The sequence below is a fragment of the Cyprinus carpio genome, unplaced genomic scaffold (assembly GCF_018340385.1).
Source record: "Cyprinus carpio isolate SPL01 unplaced genomic scaffold, ASM1834038v1 S000006594, whole genome shotgun sequence".
Lineage (NCBI taxonomy): Eukaryota > Metazoa > Chordata > Actinopteri > Cypriniformes > Cyprinidae > Cyprinus > Cyprinus carpio.
Window position 1 is genome coordinate 6,429 of NW_024879243.1, and position 11,785 is coordinate 18,213.

An 11,785-nucleotide genomic window follows, 5' to 3' on the forward strand; every position below is an offset into this window, starting at 1 on the left:
TTTTTTTCACGCATTGCTGGAAGAATGGTACATAATGCAAGCCGTTACATATGAGATCTAAGTTTCACTCACAGGGCTGCAGTTTTGTTCTGATCACCTTGATGGTCAGCCGGCCTGCCTGTTAGCAGCCACAGCTTGAGTGCTGTCTTTTTCCACAATGCAACCTGCACCAATACAAATCCACAAAACTTTAATAATCAGCATTCATGCAAAATATCTGTCCATATCCACAAACCATATGAAATGTCCTATCCCAGAGCCACCACCCTTCACCACAACCAATCCGGACGGAACCGTTCGTTTCACCAGCTCGCACATTCCTACTATCCCGACGCGACTGCATTGTTCATCTTCAAATTCTTTAAGGAATAGTGGATAATTCAAATATGAAAAATCATTTAAAACACTGCATTAACACATCAAAATGAAAACCAAAACAACAGATAAAACCATCACAATAATTAATAAATAACTCAATAAAAATCCACTCCATCAAATAAGATCCATAAAAATGAAAATCCAAACTTATGAAAAAAACAAAACAATAATTAAGGTGTTGTATCCAAGTACACTTGAACCACCATAAGATCTTGAGAAGGAAAAGTTTTATGTATGCAAAAAACAAATCTACTGCCATGTAAGTTGTAATCTTTAAACTTGTACGCTTCACATTACCGTCCAAAATTGATAAGACAATTTCCTCTTAAAGTGAAAAAAGTCTATCCTCGTTGTCTTCTCAAGACATCAAATCCACTCAAATATATTTGTCTTTAGAAACTGTTTACACTTTGAAAAATGGTGTGTGAATTGCAAATACTTTCTCCATCCAGGCAAGACTTACTTTTTTTCTACCGGAGAAAGCTATTTTTATGGATATGAAGTTAAAAACATCTCAAATGATCACTTTAATTGGGAGCTTTTCACTTCATGACATTAAACATGTACCGAGCAGAGGATTAATTTGTGGATTACAGATGTTTTTATGGTATTGCAACGGAGAAGCTTTACCGCTACTGGACTAAGTATATTTTCAAGCATCTGTACCTTTTTAATGAGTAGCTCTCAATTGAGTAACTTTACTTCACTACATTCCAAAGCATAAGATCATACTCTTTTACTTCACTCATACTTCCCTTATAAGACATATCGTTAATCCTTATAAGCGGTATCTTATTCAGAGCTGAGTTCTTTTCAATTAACCTTTTAAATTGGATCGCAAAATCACGCAGTAACGATCTGTCCGCGAATTAGAATGTTCCAATTGCAGCTGTTCTCGAGTCGACAACTCACTGATTCAAATGAACCATTTAGTGTGAGTCTCCAACTGAACTGAATTCAGAAGTAAGAACCAGGAAATCTTGTAGCTGTGCGTGCGTCTGATGCTGTTAAAGTAAGTTACTAATGTCGAATTTTTAGGATTAATTATTGTAACTGAAAATCATATTTATGTCAAAACTGTCATTTGTTTGTGAACTAAATCTGCTGTAAAGAGTGTGATCTATTCAAGCCCACTGAAATGCTTTGAATAGACAAACACATCTGAATCAGTGTCTCTTAGGTAAGAAAACACTCCCCGAAACATTAAAATAACATAGATTAAATAAAATAACTCATGCACGCTCAAATTCCCCGCTGCCATAACATTAATTGAAGTTTTATTAAAATGCTACATGCCCTATGTGATCGTCTGTTTTTATATTGTTTATCAACAGTATAAATGTTTTTATTTATTGTTTGAATTAACTAGTGAGTAGACAGATATGAAGATGTTTATTCATAACCATACAGGAAATAAGTAAATATTGGTAGCTGATGCTAACTGTCTAGCTAACAAGCTTGCTGGTGCTATAGTTGAGGTTTTCATTATTTTTAAAAAATAAAGTCCAAATATTTTTATTCAACCACCTAGATAAGATTATATCTTGGGGGAAAAGGAAAGGATGTAATGTTCAGAACATGGTAACGACAGTAATTATCAAAGTGTCAAGCAATGCCCCAGGGGGGGCATTTGGCCAGGGCTGCTTTTTACACCACAGACAAGGGTTTGAGAAGAAAAAACTCATTATGAAAATATAATTATTTTTCCTTAAATCATTCCTTCCTAATTGGAGGCCTTATTCTCATGTCCATATAACTCAGATACCCCTGCAAAACAACAAACTTTAAAAATACTTTTTCTACTGGTGAAAATCAGATGGTCAGATGTGACCCTGCAGCACAAAAACCAGTCTTTTAAGTCTCTGGGGTATATTTGTAGCAAAAGCCAAAAACACACTGTATGTGTCAAAATGATCAATTTTTCTTAGTAGGATCATGTAAAAGAGCAAGCACATAAATGCATTCAGTGAAAGTCATATATAAACTGTAAAATCTATTTTCGGTACTTTTTACTTAAGCATTACAAAAAATCTGAAAGTAATTTCGTACTTTCTCACTTCAGCAAAATTTGTGTATGAGTACTTACTTTATCGGGAGAATATTTTATTATAATGCATGTGTTTTTTATCTAAGTACTTGATTTGTGTACTGGCCTCTCCTACCTCAATTGTTTCTTTGCATTTCAAATGTTTGACTCTATCTGGCTGCAGAAACATAATGGCGGTGAAGATATGGAAGTAAATTCTCCAAATCTAATCTAAATGAACAAACAACTCATCAATATCTTGGATGGATAGGGGTCTGATAAGGAATACATTTTCTTAATGATTTGTATTTGGATGAACCATTTCTTTTTAAATACCAAGTTCTATACATAACTTATGATTTTGTGCCTGTAACAGAATTCTTTTGGCTTCACTAGATGTTATAAAGGACAAACATTTTGCATTGTTAAAGTTGTTATTCTCTCAGTGTTTCAATGAACACTCCTGACAATCTGGAAGACAGTTTTTTTTTTTATGTGCTTTTTCGAGCCTCTGACAACCAAATTGCTGATGGACCAGACAGGTGAGAGTGTAAAATGCAGTTGCGACACCCCTCATGAAGACGATTCGTTTTTAATATGTAAAGTCAATGAAAAAAAGATGTGGGCTTGTCAACAGAGGCAGAGAGTACTCTTGAGGAAACTGAGAGCTTTACTGCGGTAGATGCTGCGGAGAGGCATCAGCAATCTGGGTGTTTGTTTTCTTTCTTTTCCTCATAAAGTTTACATTCATTCACTTCACACTCGTGATCTTTGAGGTCTATGTATACTATTGCTACTTATCCCATGACTCAATTCTGGCCTCCCAAACTCCATTTTCTACCTCTCTGGCTCTCTCTCTCTATCTACCACCCTTATCCCTTGTCCCCTCTCAGTAGTTGTTTTCCTATTTCATTATCCATTGCCAGTCGAATAATTATTGCACTATATAGATGCCACACCCCTAGTATTACATTACATATTTTTTCTTTTACATACAAAATAGATAAAAGTGTCTATAGAAAGTAACAGCTCCATGTCAATAAATGGATAATCCTAAAATTCCGTACTTGCAAACAGAAATGTATACATTATAGTTAATACATGCTTTCAGGAAGTAGTCCATTGTTTCCGACAGCTCGACTAGTCTATATGCAAGCCCCTAATTGCAATTATGACAAAAATTTGGCTGTTTGCTATGTGCATGCCCAGTAGAGCAAATGTATCCTGAGTTTTTCACTTCACAAGATGCCTTCTGTGAGGCATCAGTCATTTTAATTTTTGACCACAGACATAATATCAGCAACAGCAGCATTATAAAGTAAATAAAATGTAAAATAAAGTACCGGTACGCCAAAATAATTTGACCCTACAGCTCCAAACTCGGTCCTAGAGGGCCAGTTATCCTTTAAAGTTTAGCTCCAGTAACCCTAATTAAACACTTACTTGAACCAGCTAATCAAAGCTCTTGCTAAGACACACTAGAAACTTCCAGATAGAGTCAAGTCAAGTCACCTTTGTTTATATATAGCTCTTTAAACCAAAAAGGTTGTAATCAAAGCAACTTAACAACATGAATTAGGAGAAAACAGTGTGTCAATAATGCAAAGATGACAGTTAAAACAGTTCATCATTGAATTCAGTGATGTCATCATCTCAGTTCCAGTTTTAAATAGTATCTGTGCAATAATAATTTGCAATCAAGTCAACGATATCTTTGTAAGTAAGTGTAATCCCCAACTAAGCAAGCCAGAGGTGACAGCGGCAAGGAACCAAAACTCCATAGGTGTGTTAAGGCCAGCTGGAGCTAAACTCTGCAGGGCACTGGCCCTCCAGGATCTAGATTGGAGACCCCTGTCCTACAGAGTTGTTACTTTTGCACATGCTTTTGATCATTACAAATAATAATGTAAAATTATTTTCTTAGAATAGGAGATATGCTGTCTCTCGCATCACATACATTAGTTAAGTATGTGGTCTTGAAGATGATCCATTTTTTTTCTCTCTCATTTGGACTCGGTCTTGACTTGGACTCAAAACTTTTGGACTTGGACTTGACTTGGACTCGAACCTCTTTGGACTCGGTCTCGACTGGTCTTGGACTTGACTTGGACTCGACAAAGCTGGACTTGACTATACAGCTCTAGTTTATGATCTGCTCATCTTCTAATGAGCGGCATTTATTGCTGAAGAGAGCAGGTGTTCTCCTATTGATTATTTTGTTGTTGTTGTGGAAGATTTGGATTGTGAGGATCCGTTCATCTTCTTATGAGCGTCCCAGTAAAGTTAAAAGGTTCCTGCTGAAAGCAGCAGATGTTGTGTGTGCTGCATCTGTTGGAGCAGTGATTGGTCAATATGTAGGAGGAAATGTGCATCTTGTTACAGTGTCAATAGGATTAGCTGCTGGACTTTTAATGTGGAAGAGTCAGTCTGGGTTCTGTTCATCATCTCATGTGGATTGTAGTGATGTGAAACAGATAGTTCTGAAGGCAGTAAGTCCTGTTAAAATGTTGGTAGGATTAGCTGAAGCTGCTGGAGCTTTCACAGGGAATTTCTTGAGATTGATATGGAAGTGTCAGTCTGAGATCTGTTCATCTTTTCGTAAGCTTCCTAGTGCTGTAAGACAGTTCCTGCTGAAAATTAAAAGTGTTGTTTGAGGTGGTTTATCTGTAAGAGCTACGATTGGTCTGTCCTTCTTACTATGAGTAACACTATTCTATTGTTACTGATAGTCAGTTTATTTTCACCTCATATTTTGTGGTTTTATTTTGCATGATTTTAAGGCAGTCAGTCAGGAAATCACTATTGTTCGTTGCACCAAAAGGGTTGTGAAACCTGTTTCTCTGAATGTTTGAGGACATATTTGTCATCATGTACAGTTTAAAGTGTTTAAAGAGATGTAGAATTGGTAATGATCTTTTTTTCCGCCAGAAAATGCCCAAACACATAATTCTCTGTTTTACCACTGTTTATTTGAACTCGAAATAATACGTTTAACATTGAGACATCTGTTGACATTTTCATTTAATCAAGATTTATGTGCCACAGAAGAGATTTGCATGTATATTTTCTCTTAAAAATAGCTTACATGTACATATTAATGCTAGTCTATATAAATCATGTGTAAAGATACAGCCAGACACTTTTTAACGTAAGTCCTAATGTTGTTATAATGATATTTAAGCATATGTTTGCTCAAATTGGCTGACAGAAGCTGTTTCTTTTTTAATAAAGTGAATTGTAGCAGAGACAGCACTTATATTTAACTGAATATCATATACAACACACATAACTAACATAAAACTAAAAACAATCATGTTGCATTAAAACAGTAGCAGTTAACAGCATATGATTAAGCACAAAGAACCACACAAACCTGAATAACAACCACAAATATTTATGTCTGTTTAATTTTCACTGGTGCTGAAAAAGGCAAGTTTCTCTAAAATGAAAGTAGATCTGGCCAACAGGAAAGGCATCTAGGTCACAGAGTTCTCCCTTTCTGTCATTGTAGTAACCTACAGTATTTCTGGTTTAGCTCCAAATCCAAAACACAAAAATAAAAAAAAACAAGACAAATGTGTTATTTATCTGATTTGTGATGAATCAGAGATGAGCGTTTGGCTGCGGCCCATCCTTTCTGCCAACCTCGATAGTGAATGATTCCTCCTGCAAAGACTGTAGCCAGAAAAAACACTGCAATAGCCAGACCAACACCACTGAACATCAACGCCCTCTCTTGCGTAGTCACACCATCTACAGAGAGACAGAGAAGAATTGTTTATCTGTATAACCAGGATAACTAGAATTAGTGTTGGATCTCCAAAGTAGAGTTAGAAAATTAAATGAACAATCAACGTGTTACCTGTGATGCCAACTTCTTTTGGCACTTCTGTTACAGAAAGACCTGTAAATATATAACAAATTATCAAACACACACACACACACACACACACACACACACACACACACACAATAAAAAATAGTTTTATCATTTGTTGTACAGATCGAGTGGAGGTTAAGATGTATCCAATTCTGTATAAAAATTGCATAAAAAAATTATTTTGCATAATCAAATTAAATCACAAATTCAAAAAAGTTCAAAAAATCAATACAATCAAAACAAATAATACAGTCCAAACAAAAAATACTCTGATATCCAATTCTGTATATAAAATCTGTTACCCTCGATCTCTAGTCTGATGGGTTTGTCGAAGAACATCTCTGGAGTGTTAGACTTTGTTCCACAGAAATAAAGACCTGAATCTGACTCTGTTACTCCAGAAATAACTAGAGAGACGCTGGTGATCCAGCTGTCTGTTGTAAGTTTTAGATGAGCATCATTTCGATCGTAGTTGGTCAGGAGATTTCTTCCTATTTTGTCCTTCTTCACAGAAATCAGTAGAATGAGTCCTTCAGAACTGAGGTGATACCAGGCGACTTCATATCGTTTTGTCATGCTGCAGTTCAGACTGATGTTTTCTCCCTTCTGAACTCTCAGCAGATCAAAAGACCCTCTCACTGACACATCTGGGGTAACATTATAAAAACAGATCCCTTTAGACCATGTTAAAATAATATCTACTGTATTTGAGATGGATATGTTAATTTCATAAAGTTTGAAATATAATATATTTACCACTGGATGTGGGTTGCGTAGTCCAACAAGAAAACACACAGAAGAAGAAAACACACTTCTCCATTGTATCTGTTGTTTGAGTGTCAATCAAACTGCAGGTATCAGCAGAATGCAGAGACACTAAACCACAAAGTGTTTCCACTTCCTTTCTAGAGAATTATAAAGCATTGAACAGTTCAATATTTATTGCATCAAACCTCTATGAGCTGTAATGAAAATCCTCATGATTTCCCAGTGCAGTTTTCACTGGATGTGGTCTATATTAGATAGAGAGTTGGCTAACAAAACATGGTAAAGTGAAAATAGATTTCTGAGTCTGTGATCATAAATATGGCAGGTATTTTATTTTATTTATTTATTTATCTATTGATTGATTGCAATATTAGCTCTATGTACAGCTGAACAGCTTCAGGGACATGCATTTGATTAATTATTCATTTTGACCTAATTACAAAAAAGTTATTTACAAAAATGTATAAAAAAATAAGAGATAAAAAAACAACAACAAAAAAACCATGACTGAGAATTTTTTTCAAAGGTAAACAGCAGTTCTATCATTTCAGTCTCATCAGTCGTAATGTTAATCTTCAGAACAGTGCATATAGTTTGTTGAAGGAGGAAGTCTTTTTTTCAAAGGTAATGTGAGACAGGAAGCTGATGCTGCAATATTGAACAAGTCACGGTCACTTTAGCTTTTAGCACCGTCACTGATTGAATGAAAGATTCTCAAAACATTTAAAGCAGGTAAAATTATTTATTAAGTTACACGTTTAAAAATAGAGATAGTAAAATGGAACGACATACTGTTTAAAAGAAAATAAAAAATCCTGTTATACCCTCAGCAAAACAATGTTAAACATGAGTGGGGTAGAACTGAAACAAAAGAGTCATTGATCACAATTGATTAATGCACCAGGTACTGTATGTAATGGTGAAGAACATTGTCTCATGTTTAATTCACATACTATTAAAGGGATTACCGTGGTACCGGACTGCTGTATAGAGTTTCACCCATATTCACTGATTCCCACAATAATCAACATTTCACTGCAATGTTTAAGCTTGAACAAAAGTCTAATATTGTTTCAATGCAAAGCAGCGTAACTGCTATTTAATGTTGTCACATTAGATCAAATAACAGTCACAGCTTGTGAGTGGAAATAACATCTCTGATAGAATAATGTTTAGAGCACTGTGTAAGAGGATTTTGATCCCTAATCAGCAGATTGTTGTAAAGGAAAGCATAAGAATTTCTGATATAAATGTTTACGCTAAAAACTTACAAACTACAGTGGCATATTAATGAATCTCTTTACATGCAAATACAACAAAGCGTTATAAAACTGGTTTGAAAAGATGAAGAGCATGGTTAATTCAAATGTATAGCCAACTTTTAAAGCGAGGACCTGATTAATCACGATTTCACAAATGCTATGATCCTTGATTTGCAATGCTCCTTCAATGTGTAGGCCTAAAAAGCATCCTGCCCCTTCATGCAAGATATATATATATATATATATATATATATATATATATATACTTACACATATACTTTTGATAGAATAGAATTTTCTAGCATTAATATTAGGCTACTATAGCAACAAATTAATGACAGTCTGTTTCACATTTGGACACAAAGGCTGAAGGTATGAGGAATTCTATTTTTTCCCATGTTTAGAGGGCTAGATAACTGGTTGTAGTTTGTTGATTATTTCACTGTATTGTTCTTGTTTGTCTCCATTTGCTGTTTAGACTGTCCTGTTTAATGTTGACTGACCTGTGTCTCAAGTTTTTACAATTTACATTTATTCATTTGGCATTCATTCATTTTATCCAAAGCGACTCAAAGCTGATGAATACAAGAAGCGATTTATCATAAGATAAATAAACAAGAAAAGTGTCCCTTATATAAGGTTTCAGTCATCTTTAAAATTACAAAATAGTAAAAGTTAGAACAGAAAAAGATAAGATAATAAAAAAGTGAAGGCATAGAAATGTATTTTTTATTTAATGTTTTATTTTTTTTCTAATGAGAAGGCAGTTAGTTGCTCACAGAAGAGATAGTTTTCAGGTTTTCTTGAAGAATATGAGGGATTCAGCTGTTCTGTGTGAACCAGCACTAGCAGATCCTACGTTTGTTTACAGTCCAACAGGCACTACATCAATGGGCCACATCTGAGGGGTTACGGTAGGTCACAGTATCAGCATCCCTTTTCAGACATTGGGGTTTCTTGATGACAATAAATATAATCACAGCCAGAACCAGCACCACACCAATCACAATCACAATCAAAATCAAAGCCCAAACAGCTAAAAGGGAAAAGGTGGAAAAAGCACACATTTAAATCTGTTTTTAACTCACTGCTTGAAGATTTTGTAAAGCTCTCAATGCCTTCTGATATACTTACGAAGTGGTTCAGTTTTGTCTTTATTTGTGTCGTCTTGTTTGTCCTTTGATTCTGTACCTGATTCTGATGAGAATATAGGGAGGTTAGTCACAAAGTTTAGCATCAATGTGATGTTCAAATCATGGTGAATTAATATCAGCTGTCTCTTAAAAATAGTATTTCCACATATCCACTGATCTTCTCTTACCTGTGACTGTCACTGTGATCAAGATGTTTCCTTCAGAGTCCAGAACTCTGTATGTTCCTGTGTGGTTGGTCCTAAAATTATGAAGGTTCACATCACTCTGATCCTTGGGCCAAACGTCCTCCCACTTTGTGCTTCCGCTGGGCTGATGCAGAACTTTATGAGCACTGGGCAGATCACCCAACTCCCCACCTTCCTGCACAGAAATATTATCTAAAGTGGTACATAAAGATATTAATCATTATTCTAATAGAGTGAAATTCAATCAATCAAGGCCATCAGCACGTATTAAGTATTGGAGGACCAAATGTAATCATTTAAAATTAAGCCATTGCAAAATCACTACTGGGGACAACTAATCTCGATATTAATGTCCGGTGCTGCATCCCAATTCGCCTACTTATACTGTGCCCTTAAAGTATGTACTCTTTTTGTGAAGAAAAGGTACATGCTTTTGTGTATGTAGATGAATAGTAGGCAAGTTTTGGGACATACTACTTTGGCATAACTGCTTCTTTAAAGGACGCTCTGTTGCTTAGTTACGTGCATAGTTGACAGTAGAGTGTCCCCATCACTACACTGGGGCATTAGGACCCACACAGAGCACAGGGTGAGCGCCCCCTGCTGGCCTCACTAACACCTCTTCCAACAGCAACCTAGTTTTCCAGGAGGTCTCCCATCAAGGTACGGTCCAGGCTCAACCCTGTTTAACTTCAGTGGGTGACCAGTCTTGGGCTGCAGGTTGATATGGCTGTGGCTCATGTGTTTGCATAATGAGGCATTTAAAAATTAATGACCAAACGTATCATTATAAAAGTTCACAGTGTTGCTGCAGATTAAATATAACGTGGATAAGATTAAATTAATATTTTTTCATCAGGTTAGACATTATTTATCACTCAAATCCTTTCTCTACCTGTCCGTCGGTCGCGTATATCTGCCATGTTTGTAGTTTTTTAACACTTTTAATGCGTGTTTGTAGTTCTAATCTAACCTAGTCCACCGCGCACATGTGTTGTTTGTGGGCATGTAGCTGTTAGAGTGAGTCTGCATCGATCCTCACTTCAAATTCAAACCGTAGACCATCCGGGAATCTTTGGCATACTTTTTAAACATACAATGATTTGGGACATACTACTTCTATTTTCAAAAAATATTTAGGATGGATAGTATGCGAATTTGGACACAGCACCAGTCAGTGTTAATGTTGTTTACAGGCTTGCATACAATACCACACAATTATTAAAGGCAAAGCACAAAGCACATGCTTATGGTTTGATCCGATTTGAATTTACCTTGAATATGAAGCTGGTACATCTTCTGTTTTTGATTCAACACTGTCTGATTATGATTGTAAAATACTTTCAAAGTATATTTCCCAGCATCACTGAAGCTCAGATTCTTGATGGTGACATCACATCCTTTTTTTGAAAATCGCCCATTCTCACAAGTTTCATTCTGACATGAAAAGATGGATTTTTGCCTCCATAAATCAATACGAAAAATGTCACTGGGCTCAAATTGACATGACAGGATGGCACTGTCTCCTTTTTTTCCTGTCACAGATACAGGGGTTGTTCTTACAAAGGGAGTTTCTGCAAACAGACAGACAAAAGTAATAGGCTACAAAGTATCAATACTGAGGGGAAAAAAATGTTTCTCTGTAATCATGCTCATCATAAAATATTTTAGCAGATACATTGTAGTCAACTTGATTTTATTTTGCTTAAGTGGATTCAATAACTGTGAACTAATGGTGGAGTTTCTCTAATATTTACTGTCCTGTAAAAGTGGTACCCTGCAAATCTAAGAGCAATTTCAACTTGATTTATAACTTAAAAACTATTTTGTTGGTATAAATGAATGCATATAAGTTTGTTCTGTGATGTAAAATAATACTTTCAACTTGAATAAAACCAGTTAGTTTAGAAGTTACCATATTTAGGTTACCACTTTTTGCAGCTCGTAAAGATTAAGGTTGTTGCTTAGGCTTGATCTGTTTGCCATAATTAATAAATGAACTGGAATGAACTGCAAAGATAAAGTTCACCACTTTTTACTGGCCAGCCTAAAGGGTCTAAGGTTGTTGGATTGGAAGCTTGATCCATTTGCCATTGTATTGACTGGAATGAACTGCAAAGGTAGGCATATAA

General features: G+C 35.6%; 2 protein-coding genes across 2 annotated transcripts in view; both read right to left on the reverse strand.

Moving 5' to 3' along the window:
- Nucleotides 1-5,979: 5,979 nt before the first annotated feature.
- LOC122144133 lies at nt 5,980-7,201 on the reverse strand. Its single transcript, XM_042754809.1, has 4 exons — nt 7,041-7,201; nt 6,587-6,931; nt 6,267-6,308; nt 5,980-6,157 (listed from the first exon to the last, which is right to left on the reverse strand). Exons 1-4 carry the CDS (start codon nt 7,102-7,104, stop codon nt 5,985-5,987), a joined length of 624 nt encoding a protein of 207 aa, XP_042610743.1. The 5' UTR covers nt 7,105-7,201; the 3' UTR covers nt 5,980-5,984.
- A 2,000-nt stretch (nt 7,202-9,201) lies between these two features.
- The window catches only part of LOC109052228, a 6,307-nt gene continuing 3,723 nt past the window's right edge, over nt 9,202-11,785 (reverse strand). The window contains exons 3-6 of the mRNA XM_042754810.1: nt 10,928-11,228; nt 9,636-9,845; nt 9,449-9,511; nt 9,202-9,350 (exon numbers count right to left, since the gene is read on the reverse strand). Coding sequence (XP_042610744.1) covers nt 9,202-9,350; nt 9,449-9,511; nt 9,636-9,845; nt 10,928-11,228 — 723 coding nt within the window. The remainder of the gene's footprint in view (nt 9,351-9,448; nt 9,512-9,635; nt 9,846-10,927; nt 11,229-11,785) is intronic.